At 46.4% G+C, this 13,879-nt stretch overlaps 1 protein-coding gene across 1 annotated transcript; it reads left to right on the top strand.

Moving 5' to 3' along the window:
• Window positions 1–8,712: 8,712 nt before the first annotated feature.
• LOC123178217 (non-specific lipid transfer protein GPI-anchored 29-like) lies at window positions 8,713–9,915 on the top strand. Its single transcript, XM_044591417.1, has 3 exons — window positions 8,713–9,355; window positions 9,450–9,542; window positions 9,653–9,915. Exons 1-2 carry the CDS (start codon window positions 8,749–8,751, stop codon window positions 9,539–9,541), a joined length of 699 nt encoding a protein of 232 aa, XP_044447352.1. The 5' UTR covers window positions 8,713–8,748; the 3' UTR covers window position 9,542; window positions 9,653–9,915.
• The last annotated feature ends 3,964 nt before the right edge of the window (window positions 9,916–13,879 follow it).

Consider the following 13,879-nt stretch of genomic DNA (forward strand, 5'->3'; position numbering starts at 1 on the left):
AAATTTCGCAAAAAAAAAATTTTAGGATCACGCGGGTATCTTGGAATCGTTCCGATGGTTTTGTGACGAGAACATTGTTCTTGGTGCCTCCTGACATTTAGGGGTTGTGGCAGTGTCCCGGGGAGTTGAGCTCCGAGGTGTTGTCGTCACAATTTTATCGTTGCAGTTCTGGAATACCTGAGTTTTGCCGAAATTGAAATCTCTTTTATGCAGTTGTTGGTGAGATCACCTCGACGCCACCCAGTACTGGGGCGGGAGTTCGGGAGTATTGCCATAACTCGTATAACGGATGCTTTTCGAAGGTTGAGGTAAACGATTTCCGGAGTTTTCTTGGTTATGTGTTGAAGGATGGATACAACTGGATCTAGGTATTGTTAGTTTGGGTGAGATATATTGTGTCCCCTGTATCCCCAACACCGGATTGCATAACCAGAAAGTTTCGGGAGTTTATAAGTGGGAATTCAAGTAGTTCCTAGGATATCTTTCCGACAGATGCATGATTTGAGATTGGGGTTCGACGTCTAGTGGTCCGCCTTTCCACGGTTGGTTTTACAGTGGTCTCGTAGTGTCTTAAAGAGTCCTTGGCTATGCCGACTCGGGGACACTTCGTATGTCATGTGCACTGCCTTGTACATGATGGTGCTGTACGATCGAGCCCGTGTGGGCCCCACCACGAAAACTTCAGACGAAATCTCTATCATATGTTTGTTCCGGCTTATTCTGCAAGCCAAATCCATTGTTTTGTTTTAAGTTGTGGTATTCGAGTTGCTTCAAAGTCAAATGTTGAATCCATACCTTTCCTAAACGGTGTTCTCATATTGCTATGTGAATACTAATCCTTCTTGATCATCGAGGTCGTCATGTTAATTCTTTTCCAACCAGCGTGCTTCTCTTCAAGTGGATCCGATCTTTTCAACATCCGCAAGATCAACTCTAAGTTTTCTCAACGGTGTTTGTTTCATCCGTCCCAAGGTGCCTTTGTTTTTCCCGCCCTCCCACCCTTTTCCTTCAAGGATTCAGATTTCTTAACCAAGTATCCATTTTATTGACTGAAGTTTCTTCATTCTTTTCCTTTAATGTTTTTATCTGGTGATTTCTCATGAATATACTAAGGGAGCTTCAAGTTCATCATTCTTCGTTCTTTTTTCTTCTCCGGTGGGTTCAATTCAAGCTTTGTCGATCATATCCTTTCCTCGTTTCAAATGTTTTCTCATGCCGGTGTATCTCTTAATCATTCACCTCTCGCTTTCCATGTGTTCCGGAGTGTTGAAGATATCTCAGGAGACTCGCATTTCCATTCCCAATCCGTTCAAGCTATCTCGAGGTTGTTATCTCTTTTGAGCCATTTAATTCAACCGGTGCGATCTCCTTTTCAAGTAATCATTTCAACGGTGTTTCTTTTGAGTGGGCCCTAACCCACAGGTATTTTCCCAGGATCTTACCTGACTCTTCTATTTTTTCTGGAGTTATTCTCAAATTCATTGCAAAGTTTGACGTAAGAATGAATTATCATCAGTCAAATGTCTTTCTCCAAGATCTTTCAAATTCTTTTCGTCGTTGGTTCAACCTTTCCAATTTTTCATTCCGGAGTGCCTCAATAATTCTTGATGGTGGGTTCTCATCGTCATTCTCAACATTTGAAGGCCGAAGAAGAGTTTTCTCTCAAATCTTGCTCCATTCTCTTCAAGATTCATAGTTGCCATCCTCTCATAATTGTTTTCGATTGTGAGAATTCTTTTCTTACCCATCCGGAGCATTTCATGAGTTGTTTTCATTTCTTGATCATCCAAAGGCCATCATTTCAGAAGATTTCTTCGTTCTAAGTTTTCAGCTTCGTTCTCCAATTATTCTAAATTGATGTCTCTTCGTTCATCTCCATATTCTTCCGGTGCATCGTTCAAGTATTCTCTAATCAGCTCGTGATCTCTTCGTTCTCGTGTATCAAATTCCCTTGAGTATTTTCGCGTGTTCTTTAATTTTACGGTGTTTCGTCCTCTTTTCTTCAATTGTTTTCAATTCTTATGGTGGTTCGTTCAAGAGTTCTCTTTCTTGGTTATCATATTAATTCATTCATTGTTTCAAAATCCCACCGGTGGTTCTATCAAGACCTTCCCAAGTTTGCGCTATATCTATCTTAATCCTTTCTACGAGAATAAGTAGTATGCCAAATCCGTTGCTTGTCATCAATCTAAATTGGTGAAGGATACGCGTAATGTAATTCTTATTCTTGTTTCCTCCAAGTGATTAATTCCTTCTTCCGGAGTTCGTTCATGATATCAAATTCTCGGTTCCAAGTTGTTCATCTTTTCTTTCCGGAGCTCCAAGTTTTTTCAATTGTATCATTTCAAAGCTTCATCTAATCATTGCAAGGCTTCTCCCGGAGTTCTTTTCAACTTTCCCTTTCGTTTGATCATTCTTTTATTCTTGTAGTTCTTCATGGAGGATCAACATGGTGCTTCGTCAAGGATTCTTTTCATTCTTCAATTGTTCTTCAAGATTTCTCTCGGAGTCAAGATCCGTCAAGCTATACTCTAAAATAAACATGGTGCTCAACACATGTTTGTTTTGAGAAGTTCAAGCATTCTTCATCTTGCATTCCGAAGTGCAATTCTTTCTCTCTTATCTTTTGAGGTGGTGTTATGTCATTCTTGACAATTTGAGTTCGCGTTTCATGATTCACATGTTGTCAAGAATGAGATATTTTAAATCCACCAATCTCTTCGTTGGATTTATCTTGTGTCATGTTTCACCTAAAGCCTTCCCTAAGGAATGTTGCTATTATGGTGCTTATCAATGATCCATGTTTTCTCCTATCCTCTTGGTGAAAGAAGTTTTTCATCGCCTTGGTGCTCTCACTCAAACCAATGGCTTCCTTTAGTGGCCGTTTGTCACCTCATAATTTTGAGATGTGTTCCATATGCCCACTACAAGCTTGTTCTTTTCGTTGTTGATTTCCCAACAACTCCGTTATTACCTTCTTGGAAGGATGCTTTCCAAGCTCATTTGTGGCAGAAGTTGTCATTTTCTTCTCCATTCTTTATTCCAAGGATCTATCTTCTATTATTTATTTCTTCCGGAGGCATTGTGATGTTGCTCTCTTCACTCATCTTCTCGGTTTGTGAGGACCGTGTTCTTTTCGTGCTTATCCATTTCCAACCGGAGTGTCGTGCCCTCTTTTCAAGTTCTTCCCATTCTGTCAAGTTTTGCCTCCCTTCTCAACCGGAGTGCTGTCTGAAATATTTCTTACCCCTTGTGCCATTCTTTCATTAGTTCCGGAGGCAGTGTGTTGTTAATTTCATCGAGTATCCTCTCATCTTGTCAAGATCATGTTCAATTCCTTGCATTTACAGTCGGAGTGCTGCCCAAATTATATCACTCTTATTCCTTCTCTATCTTGTTTTAACCGGAGTGTTGTCGTAATTGATCTTTATCGTTCCTTATACATCTCGTTTCAACCGGAGTGCTTGCATGTACTTCTCGTCCATTGTTCTCGTCATTCATAGCTTTGCAAACTCCAAAGTTCACATGGTGTTCCTTGTTTCTCTTTTCTACAGGTGTGCTTTCATATGATCCATTAAGCTCTTGTTTCATATTCTTCAACCTACAAAGGTTCTCGCAATGTTCCTTGTTCCTCTTGCTGAACGGAGTGTTTTAAATTTTGTTCACCTCCGTCGTGTCATTTCTTCAAGCTTTGCGACCTCTCAAGGTTCAATGGTTTCACTCGTTTGTCAAGAAGCAACTTTGTTTTACCTCTTCCTCTTCCGCTTTTCCCTCTGGTGCCATCCTAGATCTCGGGACGAGATCCTCTTGTAGTGGTGGAGTGTTGTAACGCCCCGAGACCGACGCTCCAGACGCCTTCCATATATTTTCGTCATCGCCGTGTGTTTCTTTTGCTTGTTCTATTTATTTTGCATTGCATCATGTCAGCATGCCATCATGTCATTTAATTTTTAAAACTCAACTAAGTAAATTGCATGGATCTTCTATCCATTTCAATCGAGGGAAATGCACATGGTGATTTCTCTTCACAACATATAAAATCTCCCAATATTATTAGGGAGCTATATTAAAATATTCCATTAACTTTGGAATTAACCATAACACACGTGCACAATAATTCCGTGCCTTTTCTGCTTCAAGTTGGGTCTCCAACTCTGCCCTAAATTCTTTCTTCACTTTCCGGAGCTCCACCAAAAAAATCCGAACATTTTTGGACCTTCCCAACCGTCACTTCCTATTCAAATCATTTGTATTTAAATCAAATGAGTTTGAATTCAAATCTTTCAATCATGGCCTTTTCTATTTTCTCGGAACAAGCACATTTTTGTGAGTCCGGAGAAATTATCCGCAGGTCCAACATCTTTCCGTAACCCTCTCTTTCTTTTCTTCTCTCTATTTCTTTCCTGCTAGAATGTTTAAAAGAGGTAGAGAGAGATGGAGCTGCTCCAGGCCGGCCCATCCTATTTTTCCCTAAGGCCCATCTGCTAGGCCCAGCCTCGCACACCTGCTCTTAACCCTAGCCTCCCTGCATCGATCCCCATCTCCCCCATCGATCCCTTCCTCCCTCCTGTGCATGCGCCGTCAGAGAGAGACAGGGAGAGAGTAGCGTTGCTCCTCGTCCACGATCCCCTCTGCCTCCTCCTCGCACCACCGCGCTAAGCCCCTCTTCTCCTTCCCAAGGCTACCGCCGGCATCCCGAGCTCTCCGCTCCGCCGTGCCTCCTCCCCTCTGCAGGCCCAATCTCATGGCGCCCCTTCACCTTGCGCGAACTGCACGGCCGCCGGCCATGGAGGCCACTGTGCTGGCCCTCAAGCGCATCGGCCGTGCTCCTCCCCCGGCGCCGCACCGTCTCCCTGCCTCGTCCCCAACGCGTGGAGGCCTCCTCCCGTGCCTCTCGATCCCGTCACGCCGGCCTACGTTTGCCGCTGACGACGAGCTCCACTAGGAGCCCGAAGTCCCCTGCCTTCTCTGCACGAGCGCCCATGCGTGCTGGTCCCCGTAGCCTGCGCCAGGTGCTCCTTCCCTGCGCTCGAAGTCAGCCGCGCCGCGGAGCCGCCCGAGCTCCTCCTTGCCCGACCTCTGCCTCACCCTCGTCTGCAAGGGAGACAGGCGACCGAAGCCTTGCGCCAAGGCCCAGCCCAGCGCCGTATCTTCCTCAGCCCGCTGTTCCATTGCCTCCTTGTTGTTGCCACCCGAGGCCCTGGTGTTGTTTCGTTTTGGATCGTCAAGACCGACAAGATCTACTACACAAAACTGCTAGTACCTCTACGCACGGATACACCAAGACCGTCCAGGATAACGTCAAGTACCACGACAACCATGTCCCGTCAAGTTCGTCTACGGAATGAGTACCACTACGCCCGAATACCGTGGATGCACCAAGTTCCACTATGAGATGTACCACTACCGTCGCCGTGAACGACTACTTCCACGACGTCCGTGTACCACTACTTCCACAACATGTCGTGTACGACTACCGTCGCTGGATTCGACAAGACACCGTGTACCACTACCGTCGCCAAGTTCGACTACCGCACGGTTACGCCAAGTTCATCTACGAAACATGTACAACTACTTCCCCTACGACCCGTGAGCGACTACTTCCCTCGACGATTTTGAACCGCCCCGAAATGCACGCTTCAAAGGTATAACCGCCGAGACGATGACCCGTGGACGAATGCATGTTGTATGAGATGCTCATGTTTGCACCGTGTCCGATTTGTCACTCGTTTCCATGCCACTATCATGTGGGACACCCGGTAATCGGGATCACCCCACCTTCTTTTGCATGTTTCTCACATCCGCACACTTGCTCTTTTGCACCGGTATCTCAATGAGTTATCGGATCATCGGAAGGTTGCCGTGGCACCATTTTCGTTATCGTTGCCGTGGCACAATCTTCGTTCCACCACAGTAACAAATGCTTCATAACATGCTCATGTCCACGTTTTCATAAAAATTGCTTAAAAACTTGCATATGTCATTCGCATCATGATAACAACATTTAAATGTTTACAATTGATGTTTGCATTAAAATTGCTAAATGACATGAGGATTTTCCAGAATTATTGTTTGTTGTTCCGGCCTCATTTAAATTGCCTAGATAGTTAGTTTACTTATGCTTCACCTCTTGCCATGGTTAATAACGTTTAATATTGTTGGGTACATAAACAAGAGCGAACTAAATGTTTGAAATGTGGTGTTTCGTCAATATGCAACTCGTTGCATATTGAGCTCCACTTAATTTGTAGTATTGTTTGTTACCATGCCATGCCTCATTTAACCGGACATGCATCATACTTGATTGTGCATCATGCCATGTGTATGTGGTGGTTGTTTACTATGTTGTTTGTTTCTTTCCGGGTTGCTTCTCTCGTTAGCTTCGGTTTCTTTCCGGAGTTGTGAGGATTTGTTCAACTCCGTCTGTTTGTCTTCTTCATGGACTCGTTTTTCTTCCTAGCGGGATCTCAGGCAAGATGACCATACCCTCGAAATCACTTCTATCTTTGCTTGCTAGTTGTTCGCTCTATTGCTATGTCGCGCTACCTACCACTTGCTTATCAAGCCTCCCAAATTGCCATGAACCTCTAACCTTTGTCACCCTTCCTAGCAAACCGTTGCTTGGCTTTGTTACCTCTTTGCTCAGCCCCCTCTTATAGCATTGCTAGTTGCAGGTGAAGATTAAGTTTGTTCCTTGTTGGAACATGGATATTATGAACTCTGTTGGGATATCACAATATATCTTATTTAATTAATGCATCTATATACTTGGTAAAGGGTGGAAGGCTCGGCCTTATGCCTGGTGTTTTGTTCCACTCTTGCCGCCCTAGTTTCCGTCATACCGGTGTTATGTTCCTTGATTTTGCGTTCCTTACGCGGTTGGGTGATTTATGGGACCCCCTTGATAGTTCGCTTTGAATAAAACTCCTCCAGCAAGGCCCAACCTTGGTTTTACCATTTGATACCACCTATCCCCCTTTCCCTTGGGTTCTGCAGACTCAAGGGTCATCTTTATTTTAACCCCCCCGGGCCAGTGCTCCTTCGAGTGTTGGTCCGAACTGAGCTGCCTGCGGGGCCACCTTGGGGAAACTTGAGGTCTGGTTTTACTCGTAGCTAGTCTCATCCGGTGTTGCCCTGAGAACGAGATATGTGCAGCTCCTATCGGGATTTGTCGGCACATCGGGGCACGATCTCTCACCGTCTATTCTTTCCTAGCTCCAGTCTTTACAGCTTCAGGCCTATTCGCATGCTACGTGGGCTAGTGATCCTTCTGATCGCCGTTCACTTTCTGCTTATTGTGTTTTTCTTGGCGGTTCTCTCATTGCCTGGAAGACGAAGAAGCAGATTGCAGTTTCCCGTTCGAGTGCTGAGGCTGAGTTGCGAGCCATGGCTCTTTTGACGGCAGAGGTGACTTGGTTACGGTGGTTACTTCAGGATTTTGGTGTTTCTGTCACTACACCGACTCTGCTCTTATCTGACAGTACAGGTGCTATTAGCATTGCGCGCGATCCTGTGAAGCATGAGCTCACCAAGCATATTGGTGTTGATGCTTTCTATGTGCGCGCTGGTGTGCAGGATCAGGTTATTGCTCTTCAGTATGTGCCTTCCGAGTTACAGTTGACGGATTTCCTGACGAAGGCCCAGACTAGAGCACAACATAGCTTTTATCTCTCCAAACTCATTGTTGTTCATCCACCATGAGTTTGAGGGGGGTGTTAGAGTTATAATATAAGTCATGTACCCTTTGTATTTATCCCGTTGTATAAGGGGTTTCCTGCATATGTTCCACACCTGTACATGTATATATATCGGCCTATGGCCTCATGGGAATACAAGTTGCATATTTTCTAACAGATACTGGCACACAAGGACCTTCTGATGCACGATCATGTATTGGATTTGGTAACAAATGCAACCAAGCATGAGACGGGAGGTGGTCGGATGTAGTAAAAGGAGCTTGTATGGTACTGTTATTATGAACATGGAGATAATGAAAATCGTAAAGGAAGTCTACACCGGGATCGGCAAAACAAAATCAACGAAGATAGCAGTCATACATCTTTGACAACATCTCCACCACCAATTCGCGCGCAGACTGCTATCCCGGCGAAGCCAGCAGAGCCGAGGCCTACTTGGTTCATCTTTGCACCTTTTCAAGCATGGAGGGAGTACTATTCAACGTGGGCGTGCTCTATTTTTGGCCTGATTTGATTTTAAAATATTAATCCAGTCTTTTTCACAGCTATATGGCTGCGATTCTCTGGCTTGTGTCCGTGTCATAATGTCGTCGTGCGGTTTGTGTCGTCTGCATTTTGACGAGCAATATCCGAAGAGTTTCATCAAGTTTAAAGAAAGGTATAGGAGTAGTTTTCAAATATAGGAGTATAAGAAAAATCTCACTTCTTGTTAAAAAATGAAAAAAGAAAAGAAAATCTTGTAAACCGCAGCTAGCTCACCAACTGTACGTTGCATGCAAATGGCTTGTTTGAACGTCCAGCTCAATCTGCATAATACACGACGTCCAGGGACTGTATTCCATCCATATACGCACCCCAGCTGTACTCTCTCTAGACGTAGGAATCTTTTCTAGATTCTAGACTAGATTCAGATAGGTATCCCAATATTCAAACTTCTCTATCTCTAACGTACATTTCCATGCATCCAGCCGGAGCTCTATATATAGTTGGGCATCCTCTCCACGATTATCCCATCCTCCTCTCCAGCCCATCCCTTCCCCTCACGCACACGATGGCGCTCTCCAAGCACACCGTCGCCCTGCTCTTTGCCCTGCTGGCCATCGCCGCGACGCTGCAGCCGTCCGACGCGAGGCCCCGGTCCGCCGCCGCAAACCAAGAAGAAGCCAAAGCCACCACCACGGCCGATGGAGGCTCCCCGTCTCTTCCCAGCCTGCCACTGCCTCAGATCCCCGGTATGCCCAGCCTACCACCAATATTCCGCTCTCTTTTCCCGCCACTGCCCCAGATCCCTGGCCTGCCTCCGCTCTTTGGTGCACCGCCATCCCAAGGGTTGCCTCAGATCCCCGGCATGCCACACATCCCACTCCCCACCCGCTCGCCACCACCGCCACCGCCGAAGGAGTGCCTGACGCCGTTGACGGCCATGATACCGTGCATGGACTACCTCACCAACATCACCGTGTTCTCGCCTCCGGGCGCATGCTGTGACGGCCTCAAATCCGTCATCAGCAGCGCACCGATCTGCCTATGCCACGGCCTGAACAACAATGGCGGCATGAGCAAGCTGTTCCCCAAGCCCATCGATCCCATCCGCATGCTCATCCTTCCGGCTAGGTGCGGCGCCATGATACCCTTCCAGACGATCTTCTCGTGTGGCAGTAAGTTGCACCAACCCCTGCTGTCTTGCCTGTTTTTTGTTTTCTTATATATTCTTCTTTGAAGGAGAATGATTAACTTGTGATGATCTGACAGCCCAACCATTGCCGCCGCTGACGCCTCCTGCCATGTCTCCGGCGCCTCCTGCTGCTGCTTCTCCCGCGCCATCACCATCACCATCACCTTGAGGTGATCTTGATTTCTCATATATGCGTTCAACAACAGCCTTAGATTATTTCTGTACTAGTATTATGTTCAGCCTCTGACATCATTTTCGATTTCGCGTTTTTGTGTTGCAGAATCACCCTAGAGTGGCAAAAGGATTGATGCATGGACCGAAGATGGTTTCGTCAGGATTAGATATATGTTTATCCGGATATATAGTCAAATTGTCGCTTTAGTTGGTTTTGCTTAGGTACAGAGAAAAACATCGATCGGCTAGCGTTTAGGGGTTCAGAGGTACGTCATAAGTAGTTCCTAGTGCTACTTAGTTACATTATTAGTAGAGTCGTCATGTAATCGATATTGGATAATATATAAAACTAGATGCATATTATGTTATTGCTGCCCATAATCGTGTTGTTTGCGTGATGGCCCAGAGTTACTGCTGGGTTGATGTGATCCACTGTATATGCGTGCATGTTTGGTTCTGTTCATACACGAAAGTCTTTGGATCGTACTACAAAGGAAACGAGACAATTATTTTGACCAACTCCCCAAGTTATCAAGAGCAAAAGCATATGTGACCTTATTCTATAAATATAAACATATGTGACCGCTCGATTGGTCAGCCGATCGACCGAACACTGAGGCTTCTCCGTTTTGTGGTTTGAAAGTTGAAACTGTGGACGCCGATAGCATGAGATGCACTTGGAATGGTCATGTCGATGGATTGCACGAGCATGTTGGTTCTGTTCTCGATTAGTTAGTGGACCGGGCGGACACTGAAGCTTCTCCGCTTCTTGGCTTGACATGAGATGCACCCGGAATGGTTCATGTGGATGGAACAGAAGATATGGCAGCAGCTCCAAGACAACGCCATGGCAAAGAAGGCAGAAGCAGAGCAATTTCAGAAAGAATGGAGCAAAGCAGAGGAGGGAGCAGCTTCAGAAAGAACAGATCAAAGCAAAGGAGGGAGCAACTTCTAGAAAGTACAGAGCAAAAGCAGAGGAGGGAGCACATTCAGCAAGAACAGAGAAACGCACAAGAACAGAGCACATTCTTGCCTTTAGGAACAAAAATACCGTACATAAAGGCAAGAAATAAGTGGTGGACTACTACATTAGGGGTTCAGGTAAGCGGCATTTTATTATATATCGAAATTCAAGGTAAATGTGACCTTCATTCTTTCTTTAACAGCCATTTGCCGATGCAAAGTTCCAGTTCACATCTTCAGATGGTTTTTCCGTCCCAGTAGCTCGCGTTCGGTTAGACAGATAAAAGACTTTCGTGATGTAGGCCACAACAAAATACTGAGAGATGCATTCATAATCTGTCACAGTTCTGCCTGCAGCACAATGGTATACATGCTTGTTAGACAGGTCCAGTAAACTGAAGGTATCCTCATGCTTATTATGCAAAACACGGTGCTAGTTATTATTGGAAAAGGATAACATATGACAGATTTGGGGAGATTTTGAGCGAAGGGTTAGTTCACCCGGAATGGTAGAAGGTAGCTAACGATTGTTTTCGCTAGTATTATCGTCCAAAGCGCAAACCCCTTTTGACCCACTGGCTACAGAAAGGCCAAGAAAAACAAAATCTCAACATAAAAAACAAAGAGGGAAAGAAGCTTTCGGCCAAAAGAAAATCCTGAAATCTAGGAAAATAATAAATGTATGGCTACCCGATTTATTTATTTATTCAGTTTTGCTAGAACTCATCTAGATGAGATATAATTTGGTCTCATTCACCTTTTATAGCCATTGAATGTGTGTGCTGACGTGGGTTGTATCTGTTCTTGTTTTTAAGGTGAATGAGACTAAATTATATCTCATCTAGATGAGTTCTAGGTACTCCTTTATTTATTTTTGCCATGCTCTGGTGAATAAAACTATCGCATATTTTACCGAAAAAGGCTTTCGCCCCGCTTTATATATAAAGCCACAACCAGAGATACAAATCCGGATACAGCACGCCACCACCCCACACAACACACACACCCAAGGCAAGATACAAGGGTGCCGATGCACCGCAACTCTATCCAATCGACCACCAAGCATACTACAAATGAGCCAAAAGGAACTACTTGGGGCCAACGAGGACCTCCCGAGACCTAGCCACCGAGAAGTGAAGCGGGACAGTGACGAAGCATGGACTCCAAGGCGGTGCCTTCAAGAAGGGCACGACACCGATAGTCGCCACCGCCCGACCCCGGGGATCAAGTTTTCACCCGGAGCAACGTGGAGAGAAGAGAACACCACGACGGAGCCTTCATGAAGGAAACGACGCCCGTGGCCGCCGCCACCGTCAGCCGTACAAGCCCGGGCAAGTTATGCACTTTGGTGTTAACCCTCCGCCAAACCACCATGCTACGCCAAACATCACCAACCATGCCACCCGCGTGACAATGGCTGCCCGACCGCACCCAAGACGCGCACTCCGCCCACGAACACCGCGTCTCCTGCCACCAGGGCCGCCGCCCTGCATCCAAGCAACTCCGTGAACGCCCAAAGGCCTTGGCTTTGGACTGACTGGCGGCACCCGCCAATGGAGCAGCCAACAGCAGCCCTGCCTCGAACATCGCCAGAACCTTGCTAGAGGGCACACGGCCGAGGAAAGGGAGAGGAGGAGCGGACGCGTCCGGACCGGTGCACCCCCGCATCGGCGACGGGTAGCCCGACATCGGGGCCTCCCATCCCTCCTGAGAACTCCCCACCAGACACACCCCGTGTCGCCTCACCGTGCCGGCCGACGCGGCCCGACGCGAGGCCACCAACGACAGCCTGCCCAGCCATTGACAAGGAGCATGAAGCCACCCCTCACCCGCAGCCAAGAGCACTCACTGGAGAGCCATCCCGCGCCGCTCGCCATCGTCCAGGGGCCGGAACAGGGGAGGCTCGATTGGAGCTCGGCCAGCACGCACCACCAGCACGCGCGCCCGTCGCGAGCCCGACCACCGCGCCACACGCAGCAGCAGAAGCTCACGCGCCCGCCGGTGAGGCGCCGCGCGCCGCCCGCGCCCGCTGCACCGCCAGATCTGGCCGACCTCAGACCTCGCCGCCACCGCAGCCACGAGCGCGAGCCGCCCCGTGCAGCCCACCGCGCCGCCACCAAGCCCTCGCTACCTCGCCGACAGGGCCCGCCGCCGCACCTCCGCGCCCCGCACCAGCGCGACGCACCGCCGTCCGCCGCCGCCCCGCGCCAATAGCCTCCGAGCGGGATGAAGAAGAGCCCCGCCGCCACCGGCGGCGGCGGGCTTTCCCCGACAGCGTAGTCCGGCGGTGGCGAGGGAGAGAAGGGACGAGGGGAGGCCCGAAGCCGGCAGCAAGGATCCCCCCCCCCCCCCCCCGTCGCCACACGGGAGCGACGCGGGTAGGGGAGGGGAGCGTGGGTAGTACCTACCGCATATTTTTGGGAAAAAAAATCATACTGTACATACGAATGCTAAAAATGCCATGCTTCTACAAAAGTTATGCTACAAGTACATGAAGTTCGGAATTAAAGAAAAAATACATACTCAAATTTGCAAAACATTTTAATTGGCGTGACAAGAATTCTTTGGCAAATTCAAAGATTTACCATCACTATATAAATTCAAAGATTTTCCATGAAGAGAAGCTTAAAAATTTGCCATGTGACAAGTTTAAAAATTCATAGATTTGCTATGTGACAACGGTAAAAGTTCAAAGATTTGGTAAATTTATATATTGTTGGGCAATATTGCAAATTCTTGTAAGAAAGAATTCTTTGGCAAAATTTCATAGATTATCGATGACTGTCTACATACCAAAAATTATTTGACAAATTTATATGTTCTTGGGCATTATTGCAATTTCTTATGACAAAAAATTCTTTGCCAAAATTCATATATTTGCCATTAGTGTCTACATACAAACAATTATTTATATATATTCTTGGGCAATACTGCAAATTCTAATGACAAAGAATTCTTTGGCAAAATTCATAGATTTTCCATGAATGTCTACATACATAAAATCCTTTGACAAATTTATATATTCTTGAGAAAATCTAGACCTGACATGATTTAATGAACATTTGCCAAGCATGGCAAACATCTTATTGGAATCAAATTTGGCATTGATGTAAAACTTTCCATGAATTTAATCTGTTCTTTGAGAAAGGCAGAAATTTGCCAGGACAACAAATCTGATAGTATATAAAACATAATTTACCATGGTATGTTAAAAAACAAATTTTCCATGGTAACTCCAACAATTTTCTCTTGCCATGACAAAATGTACAATTATCTTGTTTGCGTTTTTTGAACTACATAGCTAAAACCTCCAACAATTTTCTCTTGCCATGACAAAATGTACAATTCTCTTGTTTGCATTTTTTGAACA

Source organism: Triticum aestivum, chromosome 1D (genome assembly GCF_018294505.1).
Source record: "Triticum aestivum cultivar Chinese Spring chromosome 1D, IWGSC CS RefSeq v2.1, whole genome shotgun sequence".
NCBI lineage: Eukaryota > Viridiplantae > Streptophyta > Magnoliopsida > Poales > Poaceae > Triticum > Triticum aestivum.